The sequence below is a fragment of the Canis lupus genome, chromosome 10, assembly GCF_048164855.1.
Source record: "Canis lupus baileyi chromosome 10, mCanLup2.hap1, whole genome shotgun sequence".
Classification (NCBI taxonomy): Eukaryota; Metazoa; Chordata; class Mammalia; order Carnivora; family Canidae; genus Canis; species Canis lupus.
Window position 1 is genome coordinate 30,451,309 of NC_132847.1, and position 12,669 is coordinate 30,463,977.

The 12,669-nt window shown below is 39.2% G+C and overlaps 1 protein-coding gene across 38 annotated transcripts in view; it reads right to left on the reverse strand.

The window, feature by feature from the left end:
- Positions 1–12,669, reverse strand: part of PTPRD (protein tyrosine phosphatase receptor type D) — a 2,176,041-nt gene that overhangs the window by 54,711 nt on the left and 2,108,661 nt on the right. For all 38 annotated transcript variants that reach the window (XM_072841294.1, XM_072841327.1, XM_072841326.1 and 35 more), the window contains one exon: positions 8,553–8,728. In XM_072841294.1, the coding sequence (XP_072697395.1) occupies positions 8,553–8,728 (176 nt within the window). The remainder of the gene's footprint in view (positions 1–8,552; positions 8,729–12,669) is intronic.

The following is a 12,669-nucleotide window of genomic DNA, read 5'->3' on the forward strand; positions in this document are numbered from 1 at the left end:
ACAAGTTGACCATCACTAACTGTATGCTATGGAATTAATTCATACCACCTCTTTCATGGCAATCTATTAAAAGCAAATTGATGGAAAGATAAAAATTGTCACTGGAAATATGAGATAGGATTTATCCAGTAGGTCTGCTGACTGTGCTTCAGGGAAATGCTTTCTTTCTAGTCTCTTTTCACTTCCATATGGCTTATCTTGGAAGTGCCTGGAACACCACAGACACTCAAAAACTAGAAGCCAGTTTTATAATCAACTACACTGTGGTCTACGTTAGCTTATTTTTAAATTGCCCAAAACTTTCTGAAACCAAAACCTTCTCATTTTAATAAAGACTTCTTGAGCATGGCAGCATGGCGAAGCATCATAATTGCAAAGGTAACAAACCAAATACCTCCAAAGGGTCCCAGCATCACTAATGCAAAATCCACGTACTTTGTGGAGTACTTTGAAAATCTTACCTAGGACCAGATTATTTAGCCAAAGAAGAACTTAGAATAAACAGTAAATGATAGATGGAAAAGTATAACTGTTGCTGAAATTAACTGGAAAAATTAGTATCTACTATGTTTGGGCAGAGGAACCTTCTATAAGGAGCAGTTAGAAAGTATGCTAACATTAGATAATACAAGTCAAAGTTGGTATTGGGAATATGGAAATGTTAATATGCCCTTGTCAATACACATTCTGTAAGGGAGGATATAATAAAAGGAAGTTTCAGATAATTATGAGGATATGTTTTAGTGGATGGATAAATTATATGCTGAGCTGTTTATTTTTATAGGTTATAATATCTTTTCTTGGCAGTTTTAAAGACCAGCTTCAATATTTGACTATCTAAAAATAAGTATGGAGATGATTCTATTCTCTTTCAGCGATGTCATTCTTTTCACTCAACTAACATTTGGCCATATCTATTTTCAAATGGCAAAAGGGTAGGCTGGTTTGTGTATTTCCCCTCTTCATTTTATCTTTGCTGACCATTATGTACTGGAGATCAAGGACACAGAATAGCTGAAATGAGAGTAATATTAAAGCATTTAACCACCAGTGCAGTGATAGCTTTTCATAAATAAAACTGGAAAGATGAAAAATCTTATTCTCTAAATAAACCAAATTATTCATATAAAACTGCTTATCAGTTCATTGAACCATTTGAACACTTTCTGAACCATTTATTAATTCAAAAATTGGTATTTCCTTTTGTTTGATGTGTGCTCTAGACTAAATATTTTTGTCCCCCTCCCCCCTGCCAAAACAACAACAAACAAACTTCATAGGTTGAAATTTAATCCCTAGTTTGATTATGAGGAGCTGAGCCTTTGGGAGGTGATTAAGTCTAGAGTGGAGCCTTCATGAATAGGCTTCATGCCTTGTAATAGAGACTCTGAAAGCTCCCTCACCCCCTCCACCATGTAAGGATAAAACAGGAAGAGAGATTTTTGTGAGTGAGGAAGTGGAGCTTCACCAGATACCAAAATCTGCTGGCTTCTTGATCTTACACTTCCTGGTTTCCAGAACTGGGAGAAATAATTTTGAAGCCATCCAGTCTATGGCATTTGGTTGTAGCAGCCTGAACAGACTAGGACAATGTGTCTGCCAGAAGTTCATACAGGGAGCTGCACTAAACTTTTCTAATGACTCCCTCCTCCCCCTCCATTAAATTGACAGTCATTATATCTCAAGTTTCTGGCACTCTGTTGTAACCAGAGGAAAACACTATAAATTACCCCTTTGTCATGGCGAGGTGGTACTTAAATGTCAGCTCTTCCCATGTAGCTGTGGCCCTTAGAGTTTGCACCTCAGCCTGAATCACACCTGGAAGCAGGCGGGGGCTCTACAGAGCCATACTATCACCCCTGTGTCTGCTTGGATCCGCTCGGTGGCTGCCTATGGCCTGGCAACACTCCTGTGTCACTGTCATTGAACAATATATCAGGCAACTTAAAGTTTCAGTGAAAAGATAATTTCTGTATATTGGTAGTATTGATACATTTTAGCATTTTAACAACCAGTATAATTATACTGTTGCATACCCGCTGAGCCTCACCTTTGCCTAAACACAGAGTTAATTCACACTTCTTACGATTTTCGAAGCGACCTCATCAGCTTGGGAGTGCTATACACACGAATGTGGACAATGAGATGGGCTTTGTACAATGTCACCAAGAGCAAAATTGCATCCTCCCAGTTCAGCTTTTCCCTAGGCCATGACGCCTCTAATTCATTTTCACAGGAATGTTTCTTTTGGGCCAGAATCTGTAGGCTGCCATTCTAAATAGAGGAGATGGGGGTAGGGAAAGAAGGTAGAAAATCCAAGAAGCTAACACAGTAAGAAAGTGGTGGAATGCTTTCTCTTTTATCTGACATTGTGTCTGTTGACTAGAGAAAACCAAGAGTGTGGAACTTGCTAGATAAGAACCCAAACATCCTTTAGGTTGCCAATATGAGCACCATTCTTTTTGTTGCCAGTGTCCTATTTACATTAAATATCCACCACTTTTCAAAAACAATCCCATACATCATGCAGACTCCAAAGGCAATGTTTGTGCTGCCGTTTCTACAGTTGCTTAAGGAAAAAGCAGTTTCTGTTGCCCTAGATAGGCAGTGCTTTAGGCTGCAGTTTGAGAAATTAAATGTTCAAGGCCTTCGGTGCTTCCAGTTCTATTTGGAAAAGGACAGAGACCTGGCATTTGGAAAGCATTTGCTCTCCATTAAATTTACCGAACCTTGACAAACCAGAGGGGCCAAGAATTAGTCTGCTGCTGGCCAAGGCTGGGCCTTCCAAAACCGATAACGACAATGAAAACAATAACACTGCCATTTATAATCTTCAACAGGAGTCTGCCAACTTCTAACCCAAAAGGACCTCACAATCTGAAAAGAATCTCAAGATGTGTTTTACAAGAAAACAAGAAAACATTTTATCAGAACCTCCTTCTTTGCCTAGAATTGCCCTCTTGGCCACACAACCAAATTTGAACCAAATTCCCCCACACTCTCTGTTGGGGGAAATATACTAAGGTGACATTCAAGGACAGGGGAGGACATTGGTGGTGGAGGGAATGATCAATAGGTCAGAAGTGCTCCACCCATCCAATGTCAAGCCTCTGTATTCTAACTCCCTAAACTATTAACACAGTGTAGTTAACAGCATCCCAGTGCCTTAGGCCTTGACATTCATTAGCACAAACAACACAATTTAGTGGAGCAGGGAATTTTCTGTGCAATGACCTAAGATAAACTAAAGTCATGATGCACAAAACATCTGATCTGCTCTAGCAATGGATACCATCAACTGGTTGCATAATTTTCTATTTGAGAACAGAAAATGGGATTTAATCTGGAAGCCAAGTGTAGAATTCCTCACTTTTAACTCTGTTTACACCACTAATTGATGTGGCCCACACTGAATGACAATTTAAGTCATGCCCCCTTTGTTGAGGGTCAAAATTTCACTCCTCATCCTCAACATTTATAGCACTAATCCACACTAATAGCACTTTAGGTGATTCAAGTTCCACTATAAAGCTTGCAAGACAACAGAAGTGACAGTGAACATCAACCATGGGCAGTAAGTAAGGGCAAGCTGGTGAGGCCAAGACAAAGCCAGATATCCCTTAGCCTTGGTTAAGCTGTTCCAATTTGTAACACTAATTAAGGCTGCTGAAGAATTTGTTAAGCATGACGCTTCCACACTTCCTCTGTCTTGTATTCCTTAGGATGGGAAACAAAGTAGAAAAGAAAGAGCTAAAAGCAAATAGATGAAGGTGTGGGGGGGTGAGGGGGAAGAAGGACAATCACCCACTAAATAATAGAGGTTCCTGGGCCAAGAGTCACCTTGGCAAATCCTACCTTGGAGCCTCTAATGGTTCAAGTGAGGCTGCCAACCATGTGTCCTAGTTGCCCACAAATAACACCCTTGGAGTGGAAATCCCAGCTGTATACATTTACTCTCCTATGAGTGCTTCATTTTTTCCGAGCTTTTTCTTCCCTCCATGTGGTTGCCCAAACCAATTCATGTGCTTACTGGCATGTTATGAAACATGGAAACAATTAGAGACCACATTCTAGGGCATGAGAGAATGACTTGCTACAGAATCAATGAACTATGCAGAACTTGAGAGGATTTGGCAAAAAAAGATGGAAATTGTAGAATAAGACCTACTAACAATATCTCATGTCACAAAGCACATTTTACAAAGCTTTAAACTTATCTGTGTGTTTTCAGGCAGCAATTGTATTTTACTTTCAAAATCTCCAGTTTATAGCCTTATATTTTGTTTTGTTTCTTTACATATCCAAATGAAACTCAGAAAATATTCAATGTACACATTCTGTCTTCAGGGCTGATAGCTGAATGCACACACTATGCAAATAGTCTTCTTGGTTAAGTTTGGAATTCTTGCAAGGCCACATATGAAGAGTTTGAAAACCAAAAGGCCAATTTAAGTCCTAAGCTATCACACTTGGAAGGGCTTCTTTAGCCAATAAAATGCTAAGAACGGTCAGCTCTTTAACAAAAAGCTAGTGAAACTTCTAACACATGCTAATGAACCAAGGAGCCTTTTGTATGAGTGCGCTGCTCTAACTTGGCAAAGGTTCTAAGTGCACTGCTGCTTCATCAACCAAAGGCCTGAGTGATGATGCAGAGCACGAAGCTAGAGAACACAGGAGGTAGGTACTAAGAGGTGAGTCCCCTGGCACAGTCAAGTAAATAAGGGAATGAGGAGGGGTCACGCAAAACCGAGTCAAAAGGAAATGTGGCATCAAGAATATATTACCTTTAGTGACAATTATTACTACGTGTATTTCTTGTTGATATTACTATTTTCAGATTGTAACCATTTTCATGCTATGGTTGCAGAGGAGGCTGCAGCCAGGATGCCCTTGTGGCCCCTGTCCTGGGGAAGGCAAGAGCAAAAGGAGCCTCCATTATGAGCCCTGCTTGAACACTGTACACGGTTGTTACACTGGCAACTGCTGGCGGAATTCACCATGAGCAGTGACTCTGTGATACCGCTCAGGGTTCACTGTCAGCCGCGGAGAAACAAACCCATTGCATTTGGGGAAAACAAAACAAAACAAAAACAAAAACAACCCCAAAACTGAATTATCTGAGAAGCAGCTTTAGGAGAAACAGATTATATATATATATATATATATATATATATATATATATATATATATATTTTAGAGATTTTATTTATTTATTCATGAGAGACACACAGAGGGAGAAAGGCAGAGACACAGGCAGGGAGAGAAGCAGGTTCCATGCAGGGAGCCCGACGTGGGACTTGATCCCAGGTTTCCAGGATCATGCCCTGGGCTAAAAGCAGCGCTCAACCCCTGCGCCACCTGGGCTGCCCAGAAATTGATTATATAGATACAACCTCCCAGCTCTATCTCAACCAAACACTAACAGGTGAGATTCACTGAGGCTCCCTGTCATATCCCTTACCTTGGTGAATACTCACAAGAATCCCTCTATGTAGTTTAAAAGGGACAAATGAGATTTTCCCAGTAAACTGCCAAGAAGCACCATAGCTGGAATTGAAACTCAGACATTTGACTGCAAGGCACCCCTACTTGGGACTGTGTCAGATCATTCTCTTCTCTCTGATGTCGGTATTCCTAGGTGGTCTTGTGAACTCTCATCTATCTTCTCTTTCCTTTCCTCTTCTCTCCCCACACCAAATCGCCAGTCAACATATACTCCTGCATACAAGTATTCTGCAGTACACAGAAATGTTTACGTACGCACACAGACACACTTTTTTTCCCCCACATACCATGGGGCGGGGTGAATATTATTTCAAGAACCTAAGCCTTCATCAGAATAATGAAATTTTAGGCACCAGCCCTTGAGAGGTGTCTTGTTTTAACCACCTGGATCACCTCCCTTTATGAGGGAGACTAGTCTGCAGGCAGTCTGTCCCTAAATAAAGCCAGACTAGTTCAAACATCTGCTTTGTAGTTGGCTATTGGGAATCAAAAATTGTTGAGTCCCCAGATCAGCCCACATAACCCACAGAGTTTCTAAATAATAAAGCTATATATTTCAGTAACAGCCACTATTTAGAGAAACTAAATCCAAGTTTTTATTTGTGAATCCAGGAATGCCATCCCCTTTCTCCCTGGATTTTTGGTGAGAGAGCAACTGGATAGGGAAAAAAGTGAGGTGGGAGGATGTGAAGGAGAAGATGGAAGAGCAGGTGAGATATTTTGGGGAGTGCTTTGCTAGATTTCTCGGTCATTTATTTGGTCATTTATTCTCGAGTCTTCTAGAATGGGGAAAGAAGGGCTTTGGTGCCTTCTGGGTCAGGGCTCATTTGTATGGTCAGATTGATGATGTTGAGACTCCTTAACATTGGCTTATGCAGGTCATCATAAGTTGGGTACAGACTGAACTACCACAGAATAAAAATCACAAGACAGCATTTTAATTGGCTTCCTTAGGCCATTTAACAAAGGAGAAAGCTAACTTGCAAGAGCAAAGAGTAATTAATGAAGGGAGCAAACAGAGGTTCATTTAGTAACTTCAAAATAAGTTCCTCTGTCTGAGGAGGGGAAAAAAAGGTAGCCTGCAACATAAAGATAAACTGCAGGTATTTAAGTCACAATGCCTTCCGCCAAGAACTGCTCATTACCATCAGATGCTGCGGTGGCAGTGGGACCAGTTAGAACTAACTTTATTATTAGAAGCAATTAGGGAGAAAAGGGGCAGAATTTCATTTGGTTATTTCAAAACAAGTTTCTGTGCACGGTTTAATGAAGGCCTGCAGTGTCAAGATAAAATGTGTGTTTTACTGAAAACAGCTTTTGCAAATGACTGCTTGTTACCAGCCGGTATCTCCAGGCAGAGCAGTCTGGGTAGGTTGGATTTACATGCATGCTGTAATATAATAGTTCAGCTGTCTCAGCTTCACAGAAGTGTTAACAGGCAATATGGCCTGATGGTTAAGTACATGTGTTCTGGAGCCAGACTGCCTATCTTCAAATCCTCACTCTGACCTTGGTAGCTGAATGACCTTGAGTGACCTTCTGGAATGTTCTAGGCTTAGTTGATTCATATGTGAAATGGAGATCATAGTAGTGTTTATCTCACAAGATTTTGTGAAATATCAATGCATCTGATACGTGTTAGATGTTGCATTACGAAGAGTTCTATCCAAGAAACGTTTGGATGGGGTGTTGTTTTTAGAGGACTTGCTATATAGGGGTTACCCTGAGTACAAATCAATAATGGACCCATTTACATCTTTTGGATGGGATTTTCATGTAAAGAATGACAGTGACATTTGTCTTCACAGTCATAACAGTTTTCATCTGAATTCCTTTCAGATAATATTTCAGTATTTCCATCCAATTCACATGTTATAAAGAGGTTTAATTGCTTTTTGGGTTTGCTAAACCAGTTGTGTACCATATCCTTTATTTCCCATCTTTAAAGTAATGGCTGGAACTTTTTATATTTTCTTGAGCCTGAGCTTTCCCTTATAAAACCCCTGCACAGCCTTCAACTCTTCCCTCATCTACCTACTTGGGCTAAAAGAAACCACCATGGTATCGAGCTTAGAAGACCATTTTAAAAACTCAACTGTCATACAACAAACGGGGAGTGGACTTTGGCTTCCTTCTAAATATTCTTTCGAGGCTACTATGACCACAGTAAAAGAGACCTCTCACCAGTAGTTTCAAACTCTGCTCTGAAGGTCTTACTCTTCAGTGAGAGCATGTGCTGCCTTCAGTGATTTTTCAGACTCCTTCATTAAATTCTCAAGGTTAAAGATCGATTTTCATCAGATGGCTACAATATTTGCATAATCACTTGGGAATATGGCACACTGCTTACCCATTATGTTTTAGTTTTGCAAATCAATAACATTTAACTAATGTGCCATGCACCATAATATTGGACCCATATGATGAATAAAATTCCTTTCTTAGACCTTAACTAGCAATGACTCTGCTATTAAAATCTATTCATTTTGGAGAAGGCTAAAGTAGCAAATGCCCTCTACACATTTATGTGTTTTCTAAGCTGTGTATTAACCCACATTATTTTTCTGGCTGCCCTAACTTAATTTATGCTAATTTGAATAATTTATATAAGAGCCTCTTTCATAGAATTTTAGATCTTACCCTGCAGATTACTTGAAATAAAAAGTTAAAAATACTGACAAGTCTATATTGGTGGAATTCTCCCCCAAAGTCTGGGTGTTCTTGTTCACTGTGAGTTTTCGAAAGAGCGTCAAGCTAATATTTATTTTCTCTAACCAATTTTTCAGTAGGTTTTTGTTTTGGGGTTTTTTTGGTTTGTTTTTGTTTTGTTTTGTTTTGTTTTCAATTGTGTGGTAACAAGAGAATTTCTTTCTTGAAAGACTTAGTGTTAAAGAATGGCTTCATCAGAGTTGTTGATTCCCATTCCTGATCTGTGCCTGTTAGAAAGTCAAAGTTTAAGGAAAGAGCAAATTCTGAAAATAATAAAATATGCAACATAGGGACTACTTGAGGAAAGATCTGAAGGGGGAGAAGGTAGATATTCTTACCCTGGACCGTTCTTCTAGTTTTGTCATCATGACAACTGTTGCACTCCGTTGTTCCCATATCATTCTCCAAAAGTCCCCAAATGTTTCGGGGAGTGATCCCTGTGTTGCAATATAGGCGTTTTGTTTCCTATAGCCATCTATGTAGTTGGCATTCACATAGTCACTTCCTGGGATGCCTGTAAAACACAAAGTGTTATTCCACTAGGTGAATCTATCACGAGAGGAAACAGCCTGGGATCTGGCCTGCGGGTGTTGCTATATTATTTTCCACACTATGCTAGAGGAATCACAATATATTAAACTTTGGGTCTTAAGCAAGATAAAAACAGGTCTTATCAGGACTGTCACATTAAAGAAATATAGTGTTCCAGGTGTTGGATCTCTGTAATATGACAAGGTATATACCAAAGAAAGAAACATACAACTGTTTGTCCATAAGGTGCCATTTTTCTCACACACTGTCTATTTTCTCCACTGCATCAGTAAAATATAGCATGCAGAGGAGGATAAAAAATTACCTGGTCACATTTCTCACTCATGCTATTCCACATTGCCAGACAAAAGTGAAATAAAATAATGCCTGAGTCTGAAAATGCAATGTAGAGTGGAACATGTGTAGCAGTGAAACATTCTTCACAAATTTAGCTAACAGGGAACTCATTTGTAAACTCATTTACAACAACTCTGTGAAGTAAGTCCTGTCAGGATCTTCCTTTAACAAAGGAGAAGACTGAGGTGCATAGAGATTAAAGTACTTGCTCAAAATGGTAGAGTCTGGTTTAATTATAGTCAGTCTGTCTGCTAAGTCTGTCTTAAACTCTGCCGAGATTGCTTCTTGTTCAAACTTCACAGTACTACACCACATGCACCTCTCCCTCGATTATGACAAGTTGCCTCTTAATTGGTTATCCCACTTCTGCTTTTGTCCTTTGCAGTCTGCTCTTCATCTAGCATGACAGCAATTTCTAAGAATATATTTCAGACACTGTAACTTCTTTCCTTCAAACCCAACAATGGGCTTCCCTTTTATTTCAAACAAAATCCAAACTCTCAACAATAGCTGCAAAGCTCCACACTTTTCCAAACACATCTTGTTCTACTCATCTTCTTGCCTTCTAAACTCTAGAGTCTGGTTTTGCTTCCACTGGTAGAAAACATTGCTTTCCTACCTTAGTGCCATCCCACATCTTAGAACACCCACAGTGTCTCCTTCCCATTGTAAAACACTCAGCCTGTCTCTCAGAAAGCCTGCCCTCGTTACTCTTGGGCTTCAGAACTCCCTTCACAACTCTTTATATTACTTATTACACTTTTTTTTTTAAACTTTATTTATTTATTTATTTATTATTTATGATAGTCACAGAGAGAGAGAGAGGCAGAGACATAGGCAGAGGAAGAAGCAGGCTCCATGCACCGGGAGCCCAACGTGGGATTCGATCCCGGGTCTCCAGGATCGCGCCCTGGGCCAAAGGCAGGCGCTAAACCCGCTGCGCCACCCAGGGTTCCCCTTATTACACTTTGTAATCATGTACTTGTTTGTTAACATGGTTATTGCCTGTGTTGACTTCTAGACTACATCTTTGTTATTAGCTCTTGCTGTCTCTAGGGACAAAAAAAAAATTGCCCCAGTTCTGACACCTAATAAGTGGACAGACCTTAAATTTAATGCTGATATTCTGATTGAAAGTCTAATTCAGAGTGACACTTTTAAGAGATATATAGGTAAATCTGAGCTTCCTCCAAGGAGAGTGACCAGGGTGGTTAAGGAAATCAAACCTATTCTGTAAGAAAAATACATACTACAGTTTGGCAGGGGAAAATGTAGGGGTTGGGGATGAGAGCTGTCTGTGAGGATCTGAAGAGAGGGTTAGGTTTACTCTGTTGAGATCTAAGTTTTTCAACTCTGAATCATGTTAACTACAGAGAGAGAATTTCATCTCCAATATAATAAAGCATTTTCAAATTGTCAGAATCCAAAAGGGAATAGATTTCCTTGGGATGTAATGAGTTGCCTGTCCCTGGAAGGGAATAAGCACTTTACGTGGATACCAGCATGATATGAGAGGTAGCACCAGAACCTGTACATGGCCCTTTTTGCCCTGGGAAAATATGAGTCCTGGAGCTATGAAAAAAAAAAAAAAGAACATTTTTCTTTATAATGGAACATATGTTCCCAAGCTAAAATTGTTATATTTCACTGATTGCCATTTGCAATTACTTTGACTGCTTTTCTGATTCCAGTTGTAAAACTGATCCTCTCAAAAAAGTAATGAAAGTCAGATGGGAACTACTGGGCTCTGAGATGAACACATGGATACGGAATACCACCAGCATTAGTGAAAAGCCTTTTGAGTAAAGACTGAAATGCACGGTTGGTTGTAACATTATTCATCTATTACAGCTACTCAAGAAGCAGTTGGGGTTCTGGCAGTTCTTTGTTGATAAAGATCCTATTCCTCCAGACACCAAATTACTGTAGATTCAAGAAACAGTTTAAATAAAGTCCTCAGGTTACGGCCACTGGGAAGCACACACAATCTCATGTCCACAGGATTTGGTTCTGAGCCAACAATGAATCTATTTTATGATACAGGAAAAGCCCACTTTTGAAATTTCAATATGACAATTAACAACATTAAAGAATTGATGAAAAGGGATTCTGGCTAAAGGCCTCTCAGCTACCAATATACAGAAAAGTTTTTTCTAAGAAAGTTCAAAATAGAGAAATCTGGGTTAATGACTCAGAAAATGCATCAGCTGGGCATCATGCCACTTCCCCCTTATCAAGGATAAGAATTGTATCTGAAAAATATGTCAGAAGGCAGAGGAGAGATGGACAGGAGATTCACATCTAAAGGAAGGCAATCAGCCCCACCCAACATTCTTATGTAAATTTTAATCATTTATTATGTAATTAATTGTTTTTTTGACATACTGCTTAAGTTAGAATAATAAATTATTATTATTTTTAGGCAGAGGGGTGGGAAGGGTGGGTTGCTACCTAATAATACTTCCACTTCCCAGAGATAAGAAGACTGAAAATCTGTCTGAAAAATACTAGGCACTCGGGATCTGTACTGGATCACAAAATGCTTTAGGAATTTGGGACCTGATATTTAAAAAAGAAAATTAAAAGAAAAAATTCAATACCTAGTAGAGTTAATTATTAGGCTAATATTTACATCTTGAAAATAATGCTGAGGCTCCTTTTCTATTTTAACACTCATCTATCAGGAAGTAGTACCTGGAATGAAAACCTCCTTCCAGCAAATCCCTTTATATACTCTGACAAAAAGACATTTCCAGGTAAGTCTTCTCCCATATAACCTTTATAAGATGGGGATGTGATAAATGATCATGTTCTACAGAAGGTCTGAGATCTAATATATCTGTATTTCATACATCCCAAACAACAAGCTGTGTAGAAAGATGGATGAGAAAAGATTTTAGGAAGGGTGGTGGTTTGCCCTTTTAAAAACATTAACCCCAGATTGGAAACTAAAGTTGAGCAGAAGTGTGTTTCAAATAGATGAGATCTCAGTTTTCAGTGTGACATATTTAGAAAGATTTTTCAACCAATTTTGTGAGAAAAACAACATGGTGGCTTTCCAAGTGTTTTGGTGCCATGAAACGCTTCCTCAGTAGCTCTCGATTGTGATATTTATGCTAGGAGGCTGGATCTACAAAATCCTTTCACTTTTTTGGGGGTGACCTTCTCCAAGTAATGTGCATATTTGTTTATTTAATTTTCAATTCCCTGCCTTATCCAGAAGATGATTTGCATCTGCTAATGCAACACTAATCAGAGTGCACTACTAATCCAAGAGAAGTGTGTGAGAATTAATTGAATCCCTCTGGGGCTATGATGGATGGAGATCTAACTTAACATGCAGTACTGAAAGAATATAGAATTACTATAAATTAGCTGATTGCTTTTAATTTTTGGAGCCAAGGAGACCTTTGTCCAATACTATGATAATAATGGTGCTCATTGCTTTTTTTTTTTTTTTTTTTTAATGGGGGTTGCTTAGTAAGCATAACAAAGATGTCTGCCTTTAGCTCATCATAGGCATAAACTTTAGGGCTGGCCCTGCTGTAGGAACTGTCTTGGAGTCTG